This window comes from Aedes albopictus, chromosome 1 (genome assembly GCF_035046485.1).
Source record: "Aedes albopictus strain Foshan chromosome 1, AalbF5, whole genome shotgun sequence".
Taxonomy (NCBI): domain Eukaryota; kingdom Metazoa; phylum Arthropoda; class Insecta; order Diptera; family Culicidae; genus Aedes; species Aedes albopictus.
In genome coordinates, this window is record NC_085136.1 from 273,997,293 (window position 1) to 274,025,058 (window position 27,766).

Here is a 27,766-nt window from a genome sequence, read left to right on the forward strand (position 1 = left end):
TATTAACATCGTACGTCAAATAAGCTACATATTAGTGATACGCTCGCCACAGTTACATATTTTTAAAATCTTATTTATATCGAACAATACATTTACCTGAATCCTGCTGAAATAAAATGTTAATTAGCAGTACATTGAAACACAAATACAAACACAAGGAAAAGAGCATCAAACTTTGATCTTGGAATATTTAAAAATACGGTAAATATCAAGATCAAAATTTGATTTGGTAGATCTTACACCGCAACGCACCGTTCTAAGGTGATCTACCCACGTTACGGGGTGCATTACGGTCGGCGTGTAGAATCATTTGACGGAAAATGCCCCAGAAGTCGTGGACGAGAAGGTCAAGTTCGGAGAAGCGGACCGGAAGGCGAAGCCGTTATGGGCGCAGATCACAAGAAATTTCTTGGGATATCTCGATGCGTGCAAAATTCAGTCAAAGAATCGCTCAAGAAATGAGCAAGCAGATTCTAGTACGGAGCTCAAATCAAATGGGGCTTGCTGTGTTAAATTTCTTGACCATTCTGGTTACGGAAAAATAGTGCATTGAAACGAAAATTACTTGAGCGATTCCGTTTGAAGTGCATACCTCGCATTAATAGTCAATTTCCTGGCCAACGAATGCAATGTTTGGAGGTCATCCGGGATGGATGGAAATGTGGGCAGCCCTTGAAGCGACGTTCGCAACCAAGTCGATCAGATCATCAGATCGCAACACCTGGTTCGGGTTCGGAAGCAGCTCAACTGACTGATGCTAAACGAAGGCGATCCGATGACACCTCATCGGACATCAAATCCAAGAGTGGCAAGATCGTCTTCAAGCTCGATTCAGCATCCGATGACCACCTCATCAAGGACAGCGAAGTGTTTGATCCGGAAGCTGAAGCAGCCGATTGTTATTAACGTGGTCCCAAGGAAGGCCAATCTCTTCTTGCGAAAACGGTCGGTGAGCACCATGGCAACAAACAATTCCCGTTGCTCACGAGGGAAGTACTGTACATCCCGGAGTGGCGCTACAATTTAATGTCCTAGAAGAAACTCGTCACGGCCGGCATGCAGCAAAACTTCGTTGAGAAGGTCGCAGTATTGAAGAAAGACGGAGAAGTTATCGCCACTGCCCAACTGTGGGGCGGACTGTCCGAGCTGGAGATTGACCTGGAACACCCAACCGTAAACTTGTGCATGTCCGACACAGATGAGCGCTGGTACAGGTGGCTTGGACATTTGAGCGAACAAGGAATGAAGGGGATGGCATCTAATAGCCTGGTGACTGGTGCAGAATTTCGTGGAGGCAAGCTACACACTCAGTTTTATTTCCCGAGCTCGGCTGTGCGAATCTCGGTTTCTGAATTTTAACCGAGACTCAACTAACAAGAGGGCTTGGCAACAAGGCGTGTTATACTGATTATCCCTCGGCATTAATAAGCTGAGATCTCATGAAAACAATTAGCTGACTACTCGGCTGTGCAAATCTCGGCATTCCCTTTCAGTGGATCTCGTGATCGAGCGACCAGGCCTCTGGAAAGGATCCACTCGGACGACCCACCTTCTTTGGATGGATCTCGGTACTTCGTGAGCTTCGTCGTTGACCATACTGATTTTGCGGTGCTATACATGATACCGTGGAAGTTCGAAGTCTTCAGCATGTTTTAGGAATATGAATCCATGGCAATGGCGAAGTTCGGCTTGAAATTTCCAAATTTGGCGGTGGACCAAGAACGTGAGAATGGCTCAAATGCACAAAAAGATGTCTATCCTTAAAAGGGCATTCATGTCGAATCGACGGTGGCATACACGCCACAGTACGCGGAAAGGTTCAACGCGAGGAGCCGGATGACTCCAAATGGTTATCGACTGTGGGATCGTGGCGCGAGGAAGATCATAATTGCTCGTGATGTGAAGTGCGACGAAAACTGCTTTCCGTATCAGAAATGTCATGAGAAGAAGGATTCTTCGCTGGTGGTGTGTTTTCCTCCCGAGCAGGAGGGGGAAGGTGAACTCGAACTCCATCCGTCCCGAGGAAATTGAATCAGATGCTGAAATCGAATCGAATGCTGATCAAGATCACGTCGCAATTGGCGATTAAAAGTAGAGGTTATGTCGTGAAAATTTGGAAGTTTGAAAGGGAAATACCAGTTCCCCATCAGTTCAATCATCAATTTTTTGGCAAATTTATCGATAAAATGAATTTTTCTACCCCGATCCCACATTAAATTTTATCTGGAACGACTCAATCACTAAAATACGAAATGGGATTTCACTAAACTTAACCTCACTTTAGGAGGCCAATTGACGAGACTGTAGACTCCACCAACACCGGGGCGTTCCCTTCGCAAATAGAACAGCGCGAATCCGAGGATGGCGGTCAACCATCAGCGAGCGGGAGCACAAGCTCCCCGGTACGTTAATCAAATTCTTAACTGGTTACATAATCCGGTTGGCACAAGAAGGCGTGGAGCGCAGAGAGCACGATGGGCGGACCAGGTGGAGCGTGATCTGGCGAGTGTTGGGCGTGACCGACGTTGGAGAGCTGCAGCTGCAAATCGAGTATTATGGCGGCAAATTGTTGATTCAGTATTATCATGAATTTGATGTTAACTGAATAAATGAATGAAATGAATGAACTGGTTACATAACCATGTGGAGCCTCGTAGCCGTGCGGTTAGGGTCACCAAGCTTATAATTGCACCATGCTATGGGGTGAGGGTTCGATTTCCGCTTCGGGCGTTGAAACTTTTCGTGAGAATAGTTTCTTCCCCGTTTCCACTGGTGCATGCTCCGTTGTCCGTTGTCTAATGTTAAGTTTAAAACAGTCTGTACAGCCGAAAGCTGAAGACGTTGTCCGTGTCTTTTTTTTTTTTTAATAACTGTTTCTGCCGATCCGTCCCAAACTTCTATAAGCATATCAGAGGCCGAAACGACTGAAAGCCGTTAAAGAGGAAATGGATTCGAAAGAGGCGAACCAAGTATGGAAATTACATCGCTGTCCCCGGAGTGTCAAGCCGCTTCAGTCGAAATGGATGATTCGTGTGAAGGAGGACAACAACGACAAGGAAGTACGCTACAAGGCTCGTTTGGTGGTGAAAGGATACCCCCATCATCAAGGCATCGACTATGAAGAAACCTACGCTCCTGTTGCGAATCGTTTCCTGTTCCACCAGATAAACGTTAAAACGGCATTCCTTCATGAGAAGGTCATTTATAATTCGGTGCCAGCCGGCGTAGAAGCGAATCAAGGCAAGGTGTGCGAACTACAGAAGTTCCTGTAAGGACTAAATCAGTCTTCCCGCTGCTAGAACGAGTGGCTACAGTTGCTAAAAATGGGATTCACTCGATCATCCCACGACTACTCTCTGTACACCAAATGCACGCCGGGGCACGAGCTGGTCGACGACCTGTTGATCGCTGGAAGGTAGCTGGCTTTCTGGGAAAATCTGGTATACAACCGTGAGGAAGAAACACTTCGACATTCGCTGGTGTAGAGGGTCGAATAGAAAGATCTCCATCCTGGGTGATTGCCCGCCATTGCCTTGACGTGCGGCCAGGTCAAATTTCTGTCGACTTCCTTTATTCCATTGTTGAGGCTATCAGGCGCGTCAATATTTCACAGCACATAGTTTCAAAAAACTACTATTGAACTCAACAGTGACATGGAGAGACTTGATCCATCGAGGATTAAACACACATTATATGTATGAAAAATAAATTCCATTTGGCAGCCTCTATTTGCTTGGAATTCTATCATATCTAATGATAAAATGTGTTAGATATGTATTATTTTAGTACACACCATGAAAAGGGGGATCAAGTCTCCCCATATCCAAAATACAGCATATTCTTAAAAAAAGGAAATGTTATAATTTTAAATACACTCTATTCATCTAAAATACAGAAAATGAATAGGAAGCCTCTGAAGTTATTTTCCTTTTAACCCTTTGGAGCCGGAGGGGTCAAACTAAATACTGTCTTCGGCAAAGTTGTTGCAAATTGAGTCCTCTATTAAGGAAAAATTTGAATATTGATATTTAAGATTTTAATGACAACCTAGAACATCCTGAACACCATGAAATTTGGAAAAACGAAATAATTAACATACCTGTTGTTCTCAAATCTGAATTTGGATATGGGTTACGTTTATATGGATTCATTTACCCTTCGGCAAGAATATAAAATAGTGTTTTATATTCTAGGATGTTCTAGGTGTTTCAAACTGTCCTGTAGTAAAGTCCTTCAAATCTACAAGTACAGTTCTATGTGTTTTCGCCATAAATTATAGCATTGCGTAATCTACTGGGGTCCGTAAAGCGCTTGACATCTACAATGTTATTTACTGACACTATACGGATATTCCGGATCAGCCAAATTACCTTGGATTTCAGAACTTCAGGTCTACACTCATAACAACAGCCATATCTGTTATACTGAGTAACGTTGTATAATCAATCGTGGTTACTGGAGCAATCTGAGTCTACTTCTTTATTATTAACCTTTGGGATATTGAAAGTCGTCCAAACTGTTCTATAATGAAGTCCTTCAAATCTACAAGAATAGCTTTGTGTGTTTTGCCTTAAATAATAGCATTGCATAATCTGCTGGGTTTCGTGAAGCACTTGAAATCTCAAATGTCATTTATAGACACTATAGGGATATTCCAGGTCAGCCAAACTTCAAGTCTACGCTCGTAACTGCAACCATATCTGACATACTGAGTGATGTTGCATAATTAACCGTGGTTACTGGAGCAATCTGAAGTCTACTTGTTTGTTATAAGTCTTTGGGATATTGAGAATCGTCCAAACTGTTCTATAATGAAGTTCTTCAAATCTACAAGACTACCTTTATTTGTTTTTGCTATAAATAATAGCATTGCATAATCTGCTGGAATCCGTGAAGCTTTCAAAATCTCAAATGCCATTAAGAGGCACTACAGGGATATTCCAGGTCAGCCCAACTATCTTGTAGTTCAGAACTTTAGATCTACACTCGTAACAACAGTCATATCTGTTATACTGAATAACGTTGCATAATCAACCGCGGATACTGGAGCAATTTGAAGTCTACTTGTTGTGTTTATTATAAACCTTTGGGATATTGAGAGTCGTCCAAACTGTTCTATAATGAGGTCCTTTTTTCTTTCATTATGTGTGCTGTAAAAAGTTTCGTTACCTAGTCTTACCCACCCAGATGCGTGAATTTCTGTGGAACTCAGAGCCATTCTAAAATACCTTTGAGATATTTCAGAAACTTCCCTAACTAAGAACTGCCAAGTAAGGTCTCGAGCACAAATATGAAGGCAAATATGGGACGCGACCGAGAATAAGGACCGAACAGTTGTGGTGAAGAATTGTTGATTCAGTTTTATTATAATAGTAATTAACGCTAAATAAATGAAATTGATACAATCATTCAGGTTGGTAATGTTGTGGAACTCAAAACAGTGAAAAAGCTATTATTACGGCTGTAGACTCCATGAAAAATATTGCACGGCAATGTGTACGATCCTTAATATTCCAAAGCTATGTCAGAGTCTCTGTATTCTGTGAACTCCAGTAAAAATAATAGATTATAGATTTTAAACAGCATAATAGTGATCCCACTTGATCTGATGATGTCCATTGATCATTTAGAAAATAGACATAGATTGCGGTTTAGATGACCAATAATATTTCGACTGATCTGATACTGTCTTTTGAACTTTTAGAAGTCTTACTGGACATAATAGAATATAAATCATAGCTTTGTATAATGAAAGAAGTTACCGTTACACCCGTAGACTTTAGAATCCGAACGCAATAACAATTTCGATGACCTAGGATACCTCAAATGATCTGGTAATGTCTTTTGAATTTTCACAAAACTTACTGGACATGATAGAATACAACCCGACTAACAATCGCAAGCCGCATACAAGCATGCATGCTAAATTGTTGCTTTATAACAGCTTTATTATGATGTACATATTACTGTACATTTGCTTTTTCAATTGAAGAAGTAGCCAATGTTCAACCTTTCGTATCTCTATTAACAATGATAATTTAAAACACTTCTCAAGCGTTTTTTTTTTAGATTTTTTTTTCAACATGCAGTAATTCCTTTACAAAATAGTTTAACAAGACCTTTTTCTGCTTCTTGTTAAGTTCATGTTAAAAATATCGAGTGGTTGGTAGTCAACTTCACCTCCTCGATCGTTTCACCGTAGACTTCGAGCGTAATATCGTCGGCAAATCCGACAATCTTGCGGGACTCCTGAGGTTATGTGAAAGCACTTCCGACCCACCTCCGTGTCGTAGACTAGTACACGATTCTGAAAGTAACTTCCGAGAATCTTGTACAGGTACTCCGGTATCCCCAGACGCAAGAGCGCATCAGCAATAGCAGACCAGCTGGCGCTATTAAACGCATTCCTTACATCCAGAGTCACTACCGCGCAAAAGCGAATTCCCCTCCTCTTAGGCTCGAGTGTTTTCTCGGCGGTTTTTGTAACCGACAAGATAGCGTCTACGGTGGACCTCCCCTTCCGGAAGCCGTACTGGTTGCTCGAAATACCATTTTCGCCCTCGGTGAACCTTAACATTCTATTGATCTTTCCGAGCACCTTCCCCGCCGTGTCAATCAAGCATATTGGTCTATATGCCGACGGGTCTCCGGGTGGTTTCCTCGCCTTTGGCAATAGTACCAGGCTCTGCCTCTTTCAAGCTTCTTGGAAAACTCCCTCATCCAGGCATTTCTGCATAGCAGACCTGAACATCTCGGGAGCCTCTGCAATAGCTACTTTTAAGGCCAGGTTCGGAACTCCGTCCAGACCTGGGGCCTTACCTACGCTAAGGCACTTAGCTATCCCCGCAAGTTCCACATCGGTGACCCTCTCCTCATCGCCAGCCCCAGCCCCCGGCTGTCCTACGAAAGGAGGCAGAGGACTAGGATCATGACGCGGAAAAAGTCCTCCAATGATCCCCTCCAACATCTCTGGAGATTGCTCTGTAGGAGCCATCACACCTCTCGTCTTGGCCATAACGATCCTGTAGGCGTCACCCCACGGGTGACCCTCAAAGCAGGCCTTTTTGCTTGCTCTTATCTCGGTCTTAAGCGCGGCTTTTGCAGCGGCGAACACCACCCGCCGTTCGTTTCGCTCTTCCTCTGATCGTGCTCGCTGCATCCGCCGCCTAGCCCGTAGGCAGGCGCGGCGCAGGTCCGCAATCGCGTCGGTCCACCAGTAAGCCGGTGGCCTCCCATTTCTAGGGTGGACTCGCCTAGGCATGGTCGCATCACACGCACGTGAGAGCACCGCTACCAGCTCGTCGCCGTCTAAACCGATTAAGCTTCGCTCACGGTGGAGCGCCTCCCTAAATACCCCTTCGTCGAAGTATATGATGTCTTCCACCTGCGAGGGCTTGGCCTTGGCCTAGCCGCCTCTTCTTCTATCCGCTGTCTGCTGTTGTTGTAGTCGATACTGTAGCGAACCGCCAGGTGGTCGCTGTGAGTGTAGCCATCATCAACTCTCCAGTTCGAACTACGATCGGCCACCGCGGAGGCGCATAACAGCTACAGAAGAAGACCCCGTTTACTTTGGCGACCACGAAGCTCTCATAGGTAGTAGACACCAACTCCTGGACGGGGTATTTACCCGTCGTCCATATCGCCGCCAGTTTTCTGGTTCCATCCGCGACCTATTTGCCGTTGCCGGCGGGTACTCGGTATGGGTCCGATATGATGGCGATATCCGTCTCCCACTCAGAAACCGCCCGACAAAGCAGTTGCTGAGCCGCAAGAGCAGCCCTCGCCTTCTTGATCCGTGCAACTCCTATGTCGATCTTGGTGTCGCCATCGGCCCCCATTTGGCTACCAAGATATTGGAAGCTTTCAACATTCTCCACTGATTGCCCAGCTACCGCAAAGCTGGAAGGGTTGACCGTATTTACATCCAACGATTTGGTCTTGTTGACGCTGAAGGAGCGATTGGCAAGATCATCAAGCTTGCTCTGCATATCAGAGCGCTGTTGAGCTAAGAGAGCAGCGTCATCAGCCAATTCGAAGTCATTTAGGTGCTCTATGGTAATGGGCTGTCACAGCAATCCACGATTTGGTTCACAGTTAATCGCACCTTACAGGATCTCGTCGATTACGCTGAGGAACAGTAGCGGTGATAGTATACATCCTTGCCTTACTCCAATAACGACCCGGATGGGATCGGACAAAACACCGTTATGCAGTACTCTGCACGAAAATGCTCTGTACTGTGCTTCAATGTGGCCGATGATTTTCTCATGGAGACCCTTGCACCTAAAGGCTTCCCACATGTTTCCGTGATTGAGACGGTTGAAAGCTTTTTTGTAATCAATGAACAGCAGGTAGAGAGACTCTTGGAACGGAGTGTGACAATATGGGCCACACAGGATCGTCCGGCACGGAATCCTGCTTGCTGTCGTCGGAGAGTTCCGTCAGTTTACTTCTGATGTATCCGGTTGAGGATCACTTTGCAAAGGACTTTGAGAACGATACACAGTAACATGAAACCCCGCCAATTATCGCATATAGTCACCTTTTCTTGGGTACCTTTCACTAAGACACCTTGCATCCAGTCGGCCGGAAATGTCACTGTTTCCCATATGTTGCATAATTGATGAAGCAGTTGTGCAGATACTACGGGGTCAGCTTTGAGCATCTCAGCTGATATGAGATCGACCGCCGGGGCTCTGTTCGATTTCATTTTACGGATGCGTGTTTCTATCTTCGGTGTTGACATGGGTAATGCGTCGTCCGCCGATCATGCTGAGGTGTAGATGGCGTGGCCGACACTTGAAAAAGGTTTCCAAAGTGCTCGAACCAGTGATTCAACTGGTCAGCCGGGTCGGTCAATAACTGTCCAGACGTGCCTTTCACGGACATCGTAGCATTCATCTTAGGGGCTGTCCATTAATTACGTAAGGGTTTATGGGGGGAGGGGGGTTTCAGAAATCTTACGCGCCATACAAACATATTTTTGTTTTCATACAAAAAATCTTACAAGGGAGGGTGGGGGTGTCGAAAATCGTGACAATTCCCTTACGTAATAAATGGACAGCCCCTTAGTCCCATTAAGGCGACTTGAAATATCGTAGAGGAGACGAATGTCGCCGGTTTCCCGTAACGTGGGTAGATCACCTTAGAATGGTGCGTTGCGGTGTAAGATCTACCAAATCAAATTTTGATCTTGACATTTATCGTATTTATAAATATTCCAAGATCAAAGTTTGATGCTTTTTTGTGTTTTGTAGTTAATTTTGTTTCAATGTATGTACTGCTAATCAACATTTTATTTCAGCAGGTTTGAGGTAAATTTATCGTATGATATAATAAATTTTGTAAAAATATGCAACTGTGGCGAGCGTATCACTTATATGTAGCTTATTTGACGTACGATGTTAATATTATTTTATATTTCAGATTATCAACCGAAGAATCTAGTAATTCAACCAAAGACGACGAGAAAACCAGGATTAATCGGGCAGACAACTAATTCGAAGAAGACTAACAATGGTGTGCCTGAACGTTGACCAAGCGTATCCTTTGGAGTTTACCCTTCCACCAACAACACCCAAATTCCCGTGACATCTAGGCCAGAGAGATCGTAGAGTTGTCTACATTTTTCATAGGTGTCCAAAACTAACCATCCTTTCCCATTCCTCAGCAGTCGCAAGGACGTGGCCAGGACAGTGCTCGACCATTGGAGGATTGCGTCAGTCTTGTCTAAGAGTCAGAGATTAGTCCCCAATCTTTGTGCTTTGGTTCAGACGGGAAGGAGGCAACCCTCATAACAGCGGTCTAGGACTGTACCACCTACGAATTTGTGCGACTCGCTTAATGCTAATGCTAATGCTTGTTAAGTTCATGTTAAAAATTGCACATGTATCTGTATAATGAGTTTTTTAGAAGTCAAATAAGCGCTTTCGTTTTATCATACTTCGACTCAGTGTACAGGATGAAAAACACGTGTTTTTTACTGAACAGCAGCTGAATTAAAGTGTTGTTCAGTTGTTAACAGAACATTAACAGAACATTATTCACCAATGCTGAATAGGAGTCGAAGTGTGGTTATTATTAAACCACGGGATGTTTATGCTTCAATTCATCATCTCTAGGATGGCGCAGATAGGAAGGCGTGCGGCTTGCAATCGACGGGTCTTGAGTACGAATCTTGATTTAGGTAAATGTACACAGCTAATTGCGTTCGGTAATTTTTACCGAAATCTCAACCGCTGAGCGTTCGGTAATGGATTTTTACCGCAATTTTGTAAAAAATTACAAAATTTCGGTAAATTGTTATCGTTTATCTGTCAAACTCTAACGAAGCTCGGTAGAAGTTGTAAGCTTTACCGAATTTTTCCTGTAAAACAAACTTAACGGTTGAGATTTCGGTAAAACATTACCGAAGTCGGTGATTTTTTCTTAGTGTGTATGTGTAGTTATTATTTCACAGCATAAGTGCCAATCATAAACTCTCGTGGAAATTGAAAAATTTGGCATTTTATTTACTTTTAACCATTTTTGCTAAATCTGAATATCAGCTTTACTCTATAGTTGTAAAACGATTTAACAACAAACAATTCAGTTGGTACACAATACTATGCTTGATAGTTTCTCCAAATTTGTGTGAACAAAATCAGAACAAAGGTTGTTCCTTAAAATTATCCAAATGTTATTCAGCATCATGCTGAATTAATTCGTCGTAAAGGTGCTTGTAAAATGAGTGATTTTTAGTTGGGAAGTTACCGTTACATCCGTAGACTTAAGGATCTAAACTCAAGAACAATTTGGATTGCATAGGATATCCCGACTAATCTGATACTGTCTATCGAAGTTTCAGAAGACTTACTGGTTATGATAGAATACAAATCGTAGCTTTGTATAATGAAAGAAGTTACCGTTACATCCGCAGACTATAGGATCGCCAATCCGGAGACGGCGGGTTCGATTCCCGTTCCGGTCGGGAAAATTTTCTCGACTCCCTGGGCATAGTGTATCATTGTACTTGCCACACAATGTACAAATTCATACAATGGCAGGCAAAGAAAGCCCTTCAGTTAATAACTGTGGAAGTGCTCTAAGAACACTGAGTTGAAATGAGGCAGGTCAAGTTCCAATGCGAACGCCGAGCCATAAAGAAGAAGAAGAAGAAGGATCTAAATTCAAGAACAGTTTGGATGACCTAGGATATCCTAACTGATCTGATACTGTCTACTGAACTTTCAGAAAACTTACTGGCCATGACAGATTACAAATCACAGCTTTGTATAATGAAAGAAGTTACCGTTATACCCGTAGACTTTAGGATCTGAACTCAAGAACAATTTGGATGACCTACGATATCGCGACTGATTTGATACTGTCTATTGAACTTTCAGAAGACTTACTGTTCACCGTGTTCACCTTGGAGGCCAGAGTATGGTAGAATTTGACCCGATACCAATCTGTGTTCTCAAAACATCGGCCAACAGAATTCCCTCTGTCCCAGGATCATAAGCTTGATACGGCATGCGGCATGCCTTATTGGTTAGTTATGCCAGTTTACTCTGTTAGGCTGGAGTTATATACATTGCAAGTTTCAATTCTTGACCAGCGTTTCGCGCTAAAAGTCGTTGCCTTCGAGTCAGTTTATTATCTTTCATTTTCGGTTTCTGTTACGGTTTATGGGTTTCGAGAACAGCAGGTCTTCTATCCACCGTGGTTGGGCTCCCACCTTAGGTATAGCTTCCGGTGGAGGAGCATTTTATCTTGTTGAAGTCAGAAGGACAACAACTTTGTCATAGATTGGCCTGTGGAAGCATGAGGTAGGGACTTGTGAGGACAAGAGCTATTTTAGACGCTCTCCTTGTCAACTCACCGCTTTGAGTTGAATGAGCCAAAAAATTTAAAATCGTTGAAAAATTACCGGAGATATGATCATGTCAGTTTCGTGGGTACCCGGATTTTTTGTCGGCCACATAAGGATTAAATACCAGCTATGTCGAGAACATGCCTTCGAGCGTCTCCTTGTATTTTTACATCAATCTAATCTAAATTAAACCATATTTTAAAAGTTATGATTTCAATTTTTCACTTCAAAATTCTATGTACTACAACTTTGCAATTTCAATTATGTACAACAATAATGAAATGTAATTTTTCTGTCATATTTTCTTCCCATCCAGGAATGCCCATCGTCTTGCGGTGGGAGCGGCTGTTCTAGCTGTCAGGAGGGCACATCTCTTCCCTTGCCGGGCCTGCACGGATCGGATTTCGTCGACTGCGGAAACTGTCTCGACCACAACGGTGCGCTCAGGTGAGCTAAAATAAAGAAAAACAAATTCGCCATTCAGTGCATGTACCACCAAAATAATGCAAAACTGGTTGGAGCCTCTGTAATGTCCAGTCCAGTGTTTAGCATTTCCAATGGCTGTGGTTTTTGGCTCGGTTGGATATGGTTCAAGTGAGTTTATGTCAGAAGTCAGCAGTCGTTGACATTGTAGAAATAAAGTGCGCGCCAAAATTGCATTTAAAATCGTCGTATCTTACCCTCCTTTTTTCTGGCGTGCCGTCCCAAATGGGGCATTACCTGCATCCCAGAATTGTGGTCTATGAGCACTTCAACAGATTGACTAGAAGCCTGGAAGGTTTCTCTGCGAATTGGTCATTTCTGCATTGTGCTTGACATGAGGCCATTTGGAATAAAACGATAAAGTTTACATGACATCATTTGCCATAATGCCTTCAACACTCAAAATCGCCTATTTATAAAGAAAGAGAAAAAATATAGTTATGCCAAACGGTTGTGTTCATTGTCCTTTAGTCCTAAGAATAGCTCTGAATGTTCTGTAAATATTTATTCGAAGAATTTCGTTACTCGACCCAAACTCTTTCAAGCGATCTTCAACATATCAAATTGCAGAGTTATTTCCAGTTTTCTCAGTATTCCCAAGATTGTCTCATAAATGAGCAGTTTAGTTTGATCCTAAAACCGCATGTCTCCCATCATCCATTTGCTGGCTGCATTTTGATTTTGGTGGTGCGATGCAAACCATGATCGTCGTCACCGTGTGAACCACATTTTCCCATCCATGTGACATCATGGCCATAACGATGAAACATAATTACGCGCACCTCGGACCATCCGTCTGTCCAGCCAATCGACCGGCAACTTCTTATCAAAATAGATTTGCACAAGCTGAGGTTGTTATGCATGCATGCCACGAAACGATCCTGCCTGCCTGCATTTGCGTCGCCAAAACCTCAACGCCAAGATTGGGTATATCGATTACATTGCTGTATATTGCTGTTCAGATGAGAGACCGCTTACCATTCAAGATGAATGCTGCTGTGGGATGCTGCAGAAGATGGGAACCATTTTGCAATCTCACGTTTTTCCATCCCGCCATGTAGGGGAAAGCGGGGTGAAATACTGGCCCCTTCAGAAAACTATGGAGGGAATGGCTTATAGCTCAACCGGTGAACACCTAAGCCTAGCTAGTCAGCATGGTTCTACTGGGTTCAATTTCAGGCGCAGTTCATAAGCTTTTCGTAATGGACATTCAGTTGATTGGCATATGCCCGCCCACCCAACGAATGCAAAAAACGATTAATTTTATAAATAATGTTTCCAGTTAATTGTGCTCAATCTAGGAATGGAGTGAAGTGACGCTTCACGACGGGGTGAGAAAGCTCGACTCAAATGAGCTGACTCGCCGTGTAAATTAAATAATAATAATAATTATCTTTATTATCGAGATTTTCAGCCTATGGCTGGTTCATCTCCTAGTGTAAATTAAATGGAGAGCCACTTGATTTGAGTCGAGGTTCTCACTTCGATGCACGGATTGAGCAGCTTCACGTTACTCCATTCGTAGAATTAGCACGAATAAATATATTGTCGGTGGACGCATAACTGTCCCATATAACTTAAACAGCGTAACAAAAACTTTTGGTCTGTCTCAAGAGCAAACTTTTGTGTCTCTGACAGATTTTGGGCCGCTGAATCAGAATCCGGGCTCAGATTTGCTCCAGCGCGTCACAATTTTGAGCTGTATCTCAATTTATAGGGCAAAATATGCGGTTTCGGGCTATTTTGATTGATTCAGCGGCCCAAAATATGTCAAAGACACATAGTTTGCTCTTGAGACAAAAAAATGTTGCGCTGTGGTATTGGCCTTTTTGTACCATTATAGCTTAGTTTTGAATGATTTTTACTCCATTCTATATAATTCCAAAATTCAACTCCTTGATATCTATAACAGCGTCGACGAATCGCTGGTCTCTCGTTATTTCATCATTACCATTCCCTATTCACATGACTTTTTGGCGCAAATTTCTCAAATGGAGGAGAACGTGCCTCTGGAGCCGACCTACTGATACCGTAACATCCCGCTAGTTCGAGATTGATTGCAATCGAATTACCAGAGTAAGCTTTTAATTCGACAAACTGGTCACCCTACACAGCATTGTTCATTGCAACTCTACTTATGTTTTTGTTTTGATTTTCAGATTTTTATTGAATACGAATTTAACAGATTTTGTGGTAGTGCGAATGCAAAGCTAGTTTTTTTAACGATTGCATTTACATCGATCGTTTCGCATTCACAGTGTATATCACTGTGACATTTAATCACTTTTTAATTCGAAAAATATCTAAAAAGCGGGATACGAGTTAAAAAGATTCGAATAAGCGAGGTAAGACGGTATTGCAATATTTCTTTTCATTAGTTTTCCGTGGTGGTAGAAAAATATTCAGTAAACGTTTAGATCCAGTCTTTTCGTATACTTTCCATTGTATTTTAATTCCTCATTTTCAAACTGCATGGGAATTTCAGAATGGTTTCGGAGAAGTTTCTGGTAGATTCAGAGGAATTTCAAGGTGTTTCAGGTGGTATCAGGGATTTTACAGGGTTTTAAGGATGCTTTTTCAGGCGTTTCACGTTTAATTCGAAAAATAATAAAGCACCATGAATGCGTAATAAAATAGGGATATCACATAAAGACAAATACACACATAACATATAACTTACATCCAACTTTAACAAAGAAATTCTTCCATCGATGACCTTAAAGTTGGTCGGCTAGACATACGATAACAAAACTGCAACACTGCAACTTATACAGGGTGTTAGGTTCCTGAGTGCAAATTTTTAAAGGGTGATAGAGGACCATAAATGGTGAAAAAAAATTATTTTACGCATATGGTCAAATCTCAACCGTTACGTAGTTATTGAACTTCCCATGTTTTTTACTCTTATTGCCTTAACTGGCTATAAGGCCGTTACAAATATTTATTTCACTTTTTGTCCCACCACTCTTTGGCTGGTCGAGGGGGGGGGGATAAAAATAATAAAGCATTTATTCAGAAAAATATTAAAAACTCATCGGATTTGTTAAAGAATTTTTAGCAAGACTCGATATTTTGATAAATATTTTTTTATCTGCCCCCTCAAAATGCCATTTTGAGCCAAAAATTTTTGAAGGGGGGGGAGACAAAAAATCAAAATTAAATTTGTATCAGCCTAAACTTGAAAATGGTCAAACTTATCGAAGTTTTTTGACCCTTATTCGAAAGATTTTTGAATTTTCTATCAAATGGCATCTTTGAATCGATTTGTTTAGTTAAATAACTAAGTTTTCTAGAGCAAAATAGCAAAAATAGTGTATTTTTATTGGTTTTTGTCAATTATCTTTGAAACATGCGTAACAAATTAAAATTCTTTCTTTGGCAAAGTTGTGGCCCCTGTTGCACTCTACAATTCGTTATTTGACACCAAACTCCTAGCTCTTTTCGTTTTCTTGCAATTTTTATTTAAATGTGCGGCACAATGCGCAAAAAAGCTATTTCCATGACAGTTGCAAATTTATGATCTGAAATGCGATGTTAAAATCGAAATTGCAATAAAACGATAAGAGATAGAAGTTTGATGTCAAATAACGAAATGTAGAGTGTAACAGGGGCCACAACTTTGCCAAAGAAAGAATTTTAAATTACTACGCATTTTTCAAAGATAATTGACAAAAATCAATAAAAACACACTACTTTTGAGCTATTGGCTCTAGAAAACTTAGTTATTTAACAAAACCAATCGATTCAAAGATGCCATTTGATAGAAAATTCAATAATCTTTCGAATAAGGTTCAAAAAACTTCGATAAGTTTGACCATTTTCAAGTTATAGCCAGTTAAGGCATTTATGGTCCTCTAATATCCTTTAAAAATTTTGCACTCAGGAACCTAACACCCTGTATAAGTATAATGGGCCCTACCAATACCCGTGCCGACGTTGGGCGCCATTATTACAAAATACTAATGAGTCACTACAAATTCATAGTAAAATATAACAGATTGTAGTGGAACACTACAAATTCGTAATAAAATTGGACTTCACATAAGAACATATGTATACTACACAGAACATACATCGTGCCCTGTTACCCTATAGTGGTTAACAGTTTCCGATGACAGGATGACGAGTTTTCATAATTGTCGTTGGTCCATCAGTTAATCCTATAACCATATTTTCTCTGGCAGGTTGCCTACTGTTCGCAACGTTTAGTTGTTTTCATAGCTTGAGTTTTGTCTAGGAGTTTCTAATCCTAAGGGGGCATGCTGAATCGGATTTTAATATATATGGGACGTCTACACTTGGATGTCCCTGTTAAAGAAGGGTCTGCACATGTCTTCTAATTAGTCATTGCCCGAAATGACCGAAATGTAGGCCATCAAAATCAGACTGGTTAGATCTAATGATGCTCCATCACGCCAGAGCACTATAAATGTTAATTTAATCAGGAAAATATTTACAAGTTAAAAGAACACATGTAGGGTCTTGCACCATTTGGGCAGGTGTACCTATTTTGGGCACTTGCCGCTATAACTAAATCAATTTCAAACCGATTGATCTGAATTTTTGTATAAAGTTAGGCACGTACGGTATCTAACTCTGTACAAAAATTCAAATCAATCGGTTTGAAATTGACTTAGTTATAGTGGCAAGTGCCCAAAATAGGTAACCTGCCCAAATGGTACAATACCCTAACACAAAAATAAAACTTGTAACAAGGTTAAGGGGTTTCTGGGGAGCTTTTTGGGTATCAGTGGGTTATTTGGGTATCCAAGCGAGTTTCATGAAGTGTAACAGGGGTATTAAAGTATTTAGGGTGGATTCACGGCCGTTCATGGGGGTTTGAATTCTTTCCGGAATGTCAAAGTCTTTTAAGAAGATCGTCAAGATGTTTCAAAGTGTTTCAAGCTGTTTCAAGGGTGTTTGAAGTGATTTCCGCAGATTTTAGGAGTCTTTCATTCCAAGAGAGTTTCAAGGACATTTAAAGGGGGTTTTGGGCGTTTCAAAATAATCTAAAAGGTCAGTGATGGGTATTCAGGAGTTTCAGAGGATGTTAGACGGGTTTTCGTGGGTTTCAAGGATATCCAAGAGAGCTTCAAGAGGTTCTAAGAGTAGTCTCAAGGCGTTTAAGGGTATTTAAGGGGGTTTCAGAGGTTTTCAGGAGAGTTTGGAAGTAATTTCCAGAGATTTCAAAATACTTTCAATAAAGTTTCAGGGATGTTTTCGATGGGTTTCAAGGCATTTCAGGCGTTTTTGATGATTTTATTGGGTTTATGGGGGTTGTCAAGATAGTTTCAAGGAACGGCAAAACTTTCGGTGAACCGAGGACTTCACTAGAAACGATTTTACAAACAGAGCAGCAGTATCAAAGCGTTTCAGGGAATAGGTTTTTGTGGGTTTCTAAGAGTTTCAGGGGACTTTAAAGTGAACATTAAGGCATTTCGGACTTCAGATTCAATTCAAAGCGTTGACTGACGATGATAGAATGTTTCTTTATTGACTGAACTCTTATGTGGTAACCTATGTTTGGTATGGTACAAGCGAAATGCAATAAACGAAATGCAGTAAACTAGCGAAGTTAATTCAACACATGTGGAGACACTTATAATATTTGAAAACAAGGAAAGGTTTTCGGTTCTGATTCAGTTCTGCTTTTTGTCAAGTTTGGGTGGTTGAAAATTAGATTACAATGTCATGGTATCATAAAGTGTTTGATTGATACGGATGTGAAAGATAGTATATGTTTCTAACGGGTGGTCAAATGAATTGAGGGATGGTGAAATCATGAAGGAAAAGAACGGAGTAGTCACCTTCTATCTAACTAGACGGCTACCGACCTGCTTTGAGAGTCTCTGACAGAGTGCCAATGCGAATCCGTAGGGTGTTGTCTACAGGATTGTGATGGCCAAGACTACTGAGGTGCAATGGCTCCTACAACAGAGCAGTCTGCAGAGGTATTGAAGGGGATCATCTAGGGGCTTTTTCCGCGTCATGATCCTAATCCTTGACCTCCTTTTCTAGTACAGCCGGGAACTGGGGCTAGCGATAAGGAGAGGGTCACCGGTCACCGCCGACGAACTTGTGGGGATAGCAAAGACCCTTAGCGTGGGTAATGCCCCAGGTCCGGAAGATGTTCCAAATTGGGTCTTAAAAGAAGCTATTGATGAGGCTCCAGGGATGTGGCCAAGTAAATACATTCTGCCATCCTAATCATACAACGGTATTTATATTACAACAAATTCGAACACATAAGGCCATATGAATAAAGATGAGTAAATATTCTTTACAGAGATCTCTGTGAAGTTTCACAGAGATTTGCTCCACGGCTTTACATAGATTTAGTAAAGAGTATTTACTCAGCTTTATTCATATGGCCTATAGTGTGTGTAAACGTTATTTGATGGGGATAGAAGCAAAGGGGTGTAAGTGACAAAAAACGCTTTCGAGTGTATGAACACAGACAAACAGACGCAACTCTTAGAAGAAATTCATCAAAAACTTTTGCCCGATGTATTTTTTATGAGCACACTGTCACCTGTTGGTAGAACCGCGCGCGACACTGTCGGTCATGATAGATTTTGATTTGACGTTTGTCTAACACTCACACTACTAAACAAAGCGCCTGTAATTTTCGTTTGCATCATTCAGCACCTCTGGTGGAAGGATCGCGCAAATCAAATGAAATTTGAATTGATCGTTAAATGCATGAGCCAAGTTGTTTGGAAGAGTGTTACGTCTGTTTGTCTGTGATATACCTGAGACTTAACCGTAGTACATTATTTCCATGTAGGTGAAACCATCAGTCAAAATTCCCGATACTTCAGAAAGCCGCAATTTGATTCAACTCATGATTACTTACCCTAAGTGTAATTTTACTGTTGCGTACGAAAAGAACCAGTCGAAAAGATAAAATGCGTCACTTAAGCTAACACTTAAAATTTCTACTCAGAGCGTACTAAAGTTGATATTACTAAAGAAACGATTACTGATTCTGTTCTTTTCATTTTACACCGATTCACCCTTTATGCTCCGAACTTATTTTCACCGTTTTTTTTTTTTCTCTTCTTCCTTTCTCAACATTCACAGCTCGCAAACCAACCTGGGCAACTACTGGAGCGAAGATATGAGCACATTCCCAGGACTGCCACCACTGGATATCGACCCGTTGCCCAGTTTGTTCCCCTTCTCGCCCTGTGGTGCTACGTACAAGTAAGTGTCGGCCGACGATTACAGAGAGGTTTATGAAGTAACGGGTTACAGCAAGCGCTCTACTGGAGTTCATTTAGCTCTCATAGATATACCTATCTACTCTCTGTCTATTTTCCAGTAGGCTTCTAATGCTCATGTGATACTATCATGAGACGGTAAAATGGCTCTAATCGGGGACTAAATTTGATCGCTGAGTGTGGTTTTGTCGACATTCTACTTCATTGAAAGTGGATGCTGCTTGGATATCATTTAATTCAAGTCTCATTAATCATTAGGGGGATTCACTTAACAGCGTAAACTGCTTATTAAAGTTTATTCTGATTAAACGTCGCGATCACCAAGGCAATCTTTGATTATTTCATTCGCAATTTCATGAAACGTTTCAAATAATCAGAAAATCATGGCTTACGCAGCAATTTAAACTGTTTAGTGAATCCCCTTATTGACTTTTTGAAGGGCTGTGGAAAATTTGAATTTGATGAACTGTGAGTCTAGGAGTATGGAAATTTCACGGTTTGTTGTCTGATCCAGCATTGAGGTCTCCCAATCTTATTAGGTACATATTTACTACCGCTCTTTCTCGTGTTTTTGACCCCATTACCGGCATCACAGGTAAAAAAAATGTACATTAAGGTACACCGGGGCAAGTTGAAACGGGTGGGGCAAAATGAAACACGAAGTTTTGAAATAGATTTCAATATAATTTGGAAATTTGTCCTTCGCTAAAAGATTGTTTGAATCAAAAACTATGTGTTATGGCGATCAAACTGTTTATCATCATTAGAAAACATCATGTTAACCCGCTGTTTCATCTTGCCCCACCCGTTTCAACTTGCCCCGGTGTACCTTATTGTATGTTTCTTTCACAACAAAATGCGTTGCCAACTTCCAGTCGGCATTTCTGAATCATTGCGACGAATCAAGCACCCCCTCTGCTGTTGTTTGTGTTAGTGAGATCGGAGTAACGTCAGACTCCCGCCTGCTGATTGACTGGCGACGACTCTGGCGATGTTTTCACACGTGACAGATTCAAATCGTCGTGTTCGATAAGGCGGGAAATCGACAATACGTTTCCGCCATCGTCTCAAATTTACGAGCGAAACCAAGCAGCTGAACGGACTTCGTGAAAATCGTCCCACTCGTGTTTATACTCGCTCTCCTTATTACACCCTCTAACGCAATGTTGAACAGCACGCACGAATAAGACTATCACCTTGCCGTAAACCTCTGCGAGATTCGAAGGGACTCGAGAATGTCCCTGATACTCGAACTACGCACACCACTCGATCCATCGTCACCTTGATTAATCGTATCAGTTTATCCGGGAATCCATATTCGTGCATAATCTGCCATAGCTGTTCTCGATCGATTGTAGCATACGCCGATTTGAAATCGATGAACAAGTGATGTGTGGGCACGTTGTATTCGCGGCATTTCTGTAACACCTGGCGGATGGCGACCATCTGGTCCGTTGTAGCGCGTTCACCCATAAATCCAGCCTGATATTGCCCCACGAACTCTCTTGCAATAGATTATAGACGGCGGCATACAATTTGAGAGAGTATCTTGTAGGCAGCGCTCAATGCCCAAGTAACATTTCAAGTTTTATTCTGCTCTATTAGCAGTTTTCATGATCAATTCCTTCAAAACCTTCTGACATCCGCTATAAGAGCGCCTTTCAACCAAGTGGACCACACTTATAGAGGTTTTCAAAGGTATATTTGGATCAACAATAAGATCACAATAAAGCCTACATTTGCTCGAGATTTTTCAGTATTCATTTACTAGTGCGAGAGGAAGAAAACAAATCAATGTTGACATCACAATCCCATGGAATCTTTTCCCAGCGATTATATCAAGTGAATTAACGTAATTATAAGTGACTTTGCGTTGATTTCCGGGACACCAAATTATGTGCAAATACAATTTTACCGCAAACATGGTGATTATGGCTGCAGAAAATCAACGCGCCTCTCGAAAAGTGCTGTTTTGATGCAAATTAAATTTAAAAAATGAGTGAAATATCTAACCATTTGTGAGATTACCTTTCCGAATAAGCATTTTCTGCTAGTATGCCGTGTTAAGCATATAATCATCGAGGTATGTATTATTAAGTTGAAATTTTTGATTGCCAAATTAATACCGCTCGGAAAAAAATCCATATTCCAATATGGCAGCAGTAGTTTGCTACGAAAACAGCGCATTTGACAATAAACCTAATATCTCTTCGTCAGAACTACAATAAGTGTAATCGATCGTGCCTTCACCATATTGAACTCACAATAAAACCATATATGGCTATTTTTTTATGAGATGGCGCTCAAATCGGTCATGGATGACATTTCACTGTGGTCCACAATGGATGGCCAAAAAAGTTTAACGGAATAATTAAGACTATTACAATTGATCATATAATATTGTAATAATATTTTGATGAGATGGACATTATAAAACGGTGTATTATTTTATATAAATGAATAAATGAATGAATCAAATAACTTATGGATTTGAACCATGGTTAAGATTATGTTAGTTTTGGCCTATTAGACACAGTGCATCCGCGAGCATGCCTTCAGAACAGTGATTGCTCTTTCAAGGGATATTTTAAAGTACTCTTGACAACCACAATAAAATCTGTTATAAATCAAATAAGTTACTGGGTTTGCTACTTTTATGACAATCTTATTGGTGCTTTCAAGAACGCTTATACTATTCAATAAAACTTTCACCAATGGTATTGTAGATGGCTCCTATAAACGTCTCATAAAACAAAAATAAATCCAGTAAGCTCTGAAAATGTTACTTGGGATAGAACCAGGCATCAATTTTTTCCCTCACTCACGCGAGTAACGATCTATCGCACAGCGATATTATCCAGGAGAAAATGGTTGCTAAGGCCAGTAGTACACAGGGTCAAATATTTGACAAGGAAAGAACTCAAGAAACAACATCAGTTTGACACTAATGAAAATTCGATCGAGTCAAACAAGATGTTTGAGCATTGGTTTCTTTTTGGACAAATATTTGACCCTGTGTACTAGCAGCTTAAGTCTGCATCAACCCATGTTTTCACCCGGTTGACGTCTGAGCAGTTCCGTGTTATCTAGATGGCCATGAAAACAAAAACAATTAATGTAAACACGGCAGTATTAAACGTCAAAATAATTGATCTCGTGCAGCGGTGGAGACGTTATGTGACTTGGAGACGGAGTGAAAAATTTGATGCTCTGTTGTTTATCCGTGAGTTGTGCATGGAGAGAAAGAGAATTATCGCGAGCGCTGGAGGGAGAGACTTTTATTTTTCATCCCATGCAGTGAAAAATCATGATCGCGGAGGTGGATAAATCCGAGGAATCCGATCACGTGAGTGAGAAATTTGATGCCTGGATAGAACTCATCCTTCATGTCATCGGGTTTGTCGTTCGTTGGCGCATAGATGCTGATCAGGCTGTAGTTGAAGAATTCGCCCTTCATCCTCAACACACAGATTCGGTCGCTTATCGGCGTTCATCGAATAACTCGCTTCATCTGCTTCCCGATCACTATATAGCCAACTCCGCGTTCTGCCTTATCGCCGCCGCTATAGTAGATGTGGTACTTGAATGAAGTGTTGGCGATGGGATCCACCGCTCGGAACTCGCGTTCTCCAGTTTTGGGTTAGCATATCTCCTGGATAGCAGCCACATTAACGCCGACATTCTGCAGTTCACGAGCCAGAAGCCCAACACGTGCGGGGTTCTCACGTTCCAAGATCCGACTTTTCAATCGTTGTCCTTTATTCGTTGCCGCGTCTGTTGCCGTTGAAACAATCCGTTTACTCTACTATTGCTTCTCTGGGTGTTTGAAGGTTTTCAGCAGGCTACCTTACAGGGACCGCGCTGCCTACATTGCGTTGAAGAGGCTGCCTTAGGTATAGCTGACGCGATACAGCATTTCATACTCAGCCGCTGGATGCCAGAACAGACGCTGTTAGAGCCGCACCTCCTTGGTGAACAGACACTCAGGTCGTACCTCCTCAATCTAACTGAAGTCAGAAGGACAACAGTGCCTAGGCCTTGGCCTAGGCTGCACTACCATCTAAGAACACAACTCTTAGCTGTCGGTGTTTGTCGTCGCTTGACCCGTGAAAGCATGAAGTTACGTTGAGCACATAGTGGCTGAGGTGCGATGCGAAGAGATAAGAGATCGGATAAGCGTCAAAGCACAGTCTGTGGAAACTATATGCAGAACGCATGAACCGTACATAGTAGATGAGTTGCGATGAGTGCGGAGATGCGATGGAGCTGCTTCGACGCATGTGATCGCAAGAGAATGCAAGAGAATGCTTGTCGGGTGTGGATTTTATGATTGCGCTCGTTCTGTATGTAAAGCAATGCGGATTAAATGTGTTGGGAATGCTAGTAGGTAATATAAAATGCGTTAATATGTTGTTGTTTTTAAACATAACTCAATGTTTTTTCACATGACATGCATTTTGATGGACCAGACGTAATAAAAATTGATCATACTGTCTATCGATCACCATGTAAAATAACATATTTCATTGCATATAAAATAGTATTCCATCAAATCGTTTAAGTTTTTTACAGCATAATTTTATTATATGTGTATAAAAAAACATTTTATTTTCTCTGTTCGAGATTTGAATCAAGTGATCAATGTTTGATATGGTCGTTTGTTCAGTGCTTGTTATTCATGTGCAAGTTAGAAAGTTTAAGGTTTTATGTTATTCAACTTAATTGCTAAAAGGATTCTAATTGATTTCTCTGATTTCGGAACATCAGTGCCATGCTTCACAGTGAAAAACTGTGCCCCTGGAAGTGCCTTGTTGTCCAATATGATATACGTTTCATAATCCATGATTATGCACATGTAATTTTTGCTCAAAACATCGTCGTACAGTTTCTGAGCACGAGTTTTCACATAATCCGCCAGAATTTGACTGTTTTTTGGACAGTCTTCAGGGAATTACGCTCCTTGGCGCGCTGAACCATACCAATAGTCGTTCCACACTTTTTTGCGCAATCTATGATGAATACCTCCTTTTTTTCTTTTGAAGATTTTGCAAATTTTGCTGTCCAAATTTGACTTGGGCGCATCGGGTTTTCTGTCGCGTCCGGGTGAGTCTATCAGTGTGTTATGTATACCGAATCGTTTCCCGGGTAGAGGCTAATGGCAAACAAAGGACAAAATAATAACTGGTTTTGCCATCATATCTCGATTTGCCATTCTTCTGTTATTATGAAAAACTTAAAATGGCTAATCAATAGCAAAATATACAATCATAGCAAATCTTGTCATTGATATGTTATTCATGAATAATGCTAAATAACACATCAATAACAAAAATTACTATCATGGTACATAAAACTTGCAATTTAGCACCTTTTATAATGAATTGTATAAAATATCAAAACAATAACATAATTTACATTCCTAGCTAAATTTTCCATTATTTTGATATTGTGAGAAATTATTTACAGTGTATCAAACAATTGTCCGTACAGCAATTTTTTGGTCAAAATAATTTTTCATTCAAATGATCATAACTTTTTTATACATAAATCAAATACGTTGAAATTTTGATCAATCATAAACCATGTATAAAAAGCTCCATTGGTAAAATTTTGAGCGAGATCGGATAAGTTTTCTGAAAGTTATAGAACTTTTGGAAAAACTTCTAAGATTTTTGAACACATATTTAAAACATTATATATCAGTGTGAACTCGATGAAACTTTTTCAATTTTTTTGTGTTACAGCTGATACCTATGGCTTTCATATGCAGGTATTTTAGAGATTTTATATTCACTACAAAAAATATGAAAAATGTGCTTATGCAGTTGACGATATTTAAAAATTTACCATATTTTGCGCATACAATCTGCCAAACGTTTTCCATCAATAAAAGTGCATTAACTGAATGAACAATACATAGGACCTACTATTCATATGTAGTTCAGTAGGTCCTGTATAATATTACATTACATTAAGAAAGTTTAAAAACGCTGAAAACACTTGGCACTTTTATTGATCAAAATATGGTAAATTTCGAAATGTCACTCTGAACATATACAGATTTTTCATATTTTTTGTAGTGAATATAAAACCTCAAACGATGCTGCATATGAAAGCCTTAGGTATAAGCTATATCACAAAAAAAATTGAAAAAGTTTCATCGAGTACATATTGAGATATAATGTTTTAAAAATGTGTTTAAAAATCTTATAAGTTTTACGAAAAGTTCTATAATTTTCAGAAAACTCATTCGATCTCGCTCAAAATTTTACCAATGGAGCTTGATATATGGTTCATGATTGATCAAAATTTCAGCGTATTTGATTGATGTATAAAAAAGTTATGTTCATTTGAATGAAAAATTATTTTGGCCAAAAAATTGCTGTACGGACAATTGTTTGATACACTGTATAAACATTAGACACCATAACTTATTTTACTCTTAATATACCATTAACTATTATATTGTATATTTCAAGCATAACTATTCAATTCGACGTATCTCGCAAAAGTAAACAAATCCGGATTCTTTCGTTTTGAGTTTTTAATTTCCATAAAATAAAACTGTTTTTACATTGATTGATGAACTTAAATTTTATTGAAGAAAAAAAAAGAAATAGCTCATTTTACCTTTCTTCTGCTATTTTGTAATAATAACTGAATCTACCATTATTTTAAAATTGAATTTGAACAACTAAACCTACCATTATTTTGATCGCCACATAAACAGCTAAATTTGTTCTTATTCTGTTATCAATAACTCAAGAATGTCATATTTTGTTATTCACCGATAACAGTTAATTAGGGTCTTATTTTGTTATCAATATCTCAATAATAACTTATTTTGTTCTTCAATTTAATCCGCATGCTTTACCATTACTTTGTTATTACAATGGCAAAATAAGTTATTTTTAAGTTTTTCTGCTACCAAAATTTTGTTATTATTTTTGTTATTTTAACTCTTATTTCAAACAAACAAATAACACATTTTGCCATTCAAACATTCTGTTTTAATGGTAAAACTTGCCATTCTTTTGCCATTAAGCTCTACCCGGGTTGACAGCATTTTGGACAGAAAAAACGCTAACACCTCCAACTTTTGCTAATTTTCTTAGCGATAATCATTTTTTATAGCAGTAGCTGGTCACAATCGATTTTCGCTTCTCATCCGTAAACACTCGCATTGCTCCACTTGAGGAAAAACTTTAACTTTTAATGAAGGTTATCTTTTGTTTACAACGCGAGCAACACATAAACACACAGCAGTTGTCAAAATAAGATTTAGTCTTTTTAATACAGGGCCTCAAAGGTGTACTCTTAATTAACGATACAGTCCTTATGATGAATATTGTGTACTTATTAGAGACATCTTTTCTCGTAGATATCGCCGAAAATTTTGTAATAAAAAAACCTATACCCAATAATACTTACTTGCCGAATTTTTGTTTCTTTTTGCCGCGGTCAGCACAATCAAGTAATGTTTTAATGCCGAAAATCAGTATAACAGTCTCATATTAATTTAAATTGAAATCAACACTCAGATAGCCCAGTACGGAAAGTAAAAATATGTGTATACATAAAGACATCGCTCACGCGGATATAATTACATGTTATACATTATTTTTTCAAATAATCAATTCAATAATCTCAATCTTGTACAGTTACACTAGATTTTTTTAACTGGTTAGTTTTTGCTATTGCAACAGGATCAAAACTGACTGAGTTATAGCAAATAAAAAACGGCCCGCGCAAAACAAAAAGCGGGTACATTTTATCTTTCCGCTCTTAAAGATGAAACGATCATTTCACTACCCACATCCAAAGAAGCGCTTCAACATACAAGCGACTTCATCGATCAAATCACGCGAGTCGTTGATGCGCACGAAATAGGCGAAAAAGGATGTGAAAACAACATGCGCACCCTCATTGAAAACCTCATGCACTATGGTCTATCAAACATCCCTCTTCTCATCTCATAACTTATCGCATCCGATCGCATCTCACCTTACCCACTATGGTCACAGCCTTAGGAACTTGTAAGGAACAGAGCTATGTTGGACGCTCTCCTTATCGACTCATCGTTTTGCAGTTTTTTATGGCATATAAACATGCATATAAATTAAGCAGTATCTCAAAATTGTAACAAATTAAAATTGTAGTAAATCTGAGATCGTGTTAGGATTCAGCGTCGCAAAAACTGTTAGAC

At 40.1% G+C, this 27,766-nt stretch overlaps 1 protein-coding gene across 6 annotated transcripts in view; it reads left to right on the plus strand.

The window, feature by feature from the left end:
* Positions 1–27,766, plus strand: part of LOC109429302 (protein glass) — a 55,283-nt gene that overhangs the window by 25,685 nt on the left and 1,832 nt on the right. For all 6 annotated transcript variants that reach the window (XM_029860265.2, XM_029860261.2, XM_029860263.2 and 3 more), the window contains 2 exons: positions 12,171–12,301; positions 19,421–19,543. In XM_029860265.2, the coding sequence (XP_029716125.1) occupies positions 12,171–12,301; positions 19,421–19,543 (254 nt within the window). The remainder of the gene's footprint in view (positions 1–12,170; positions 12,302–19,420; positions 19,544–27,766) is intronic.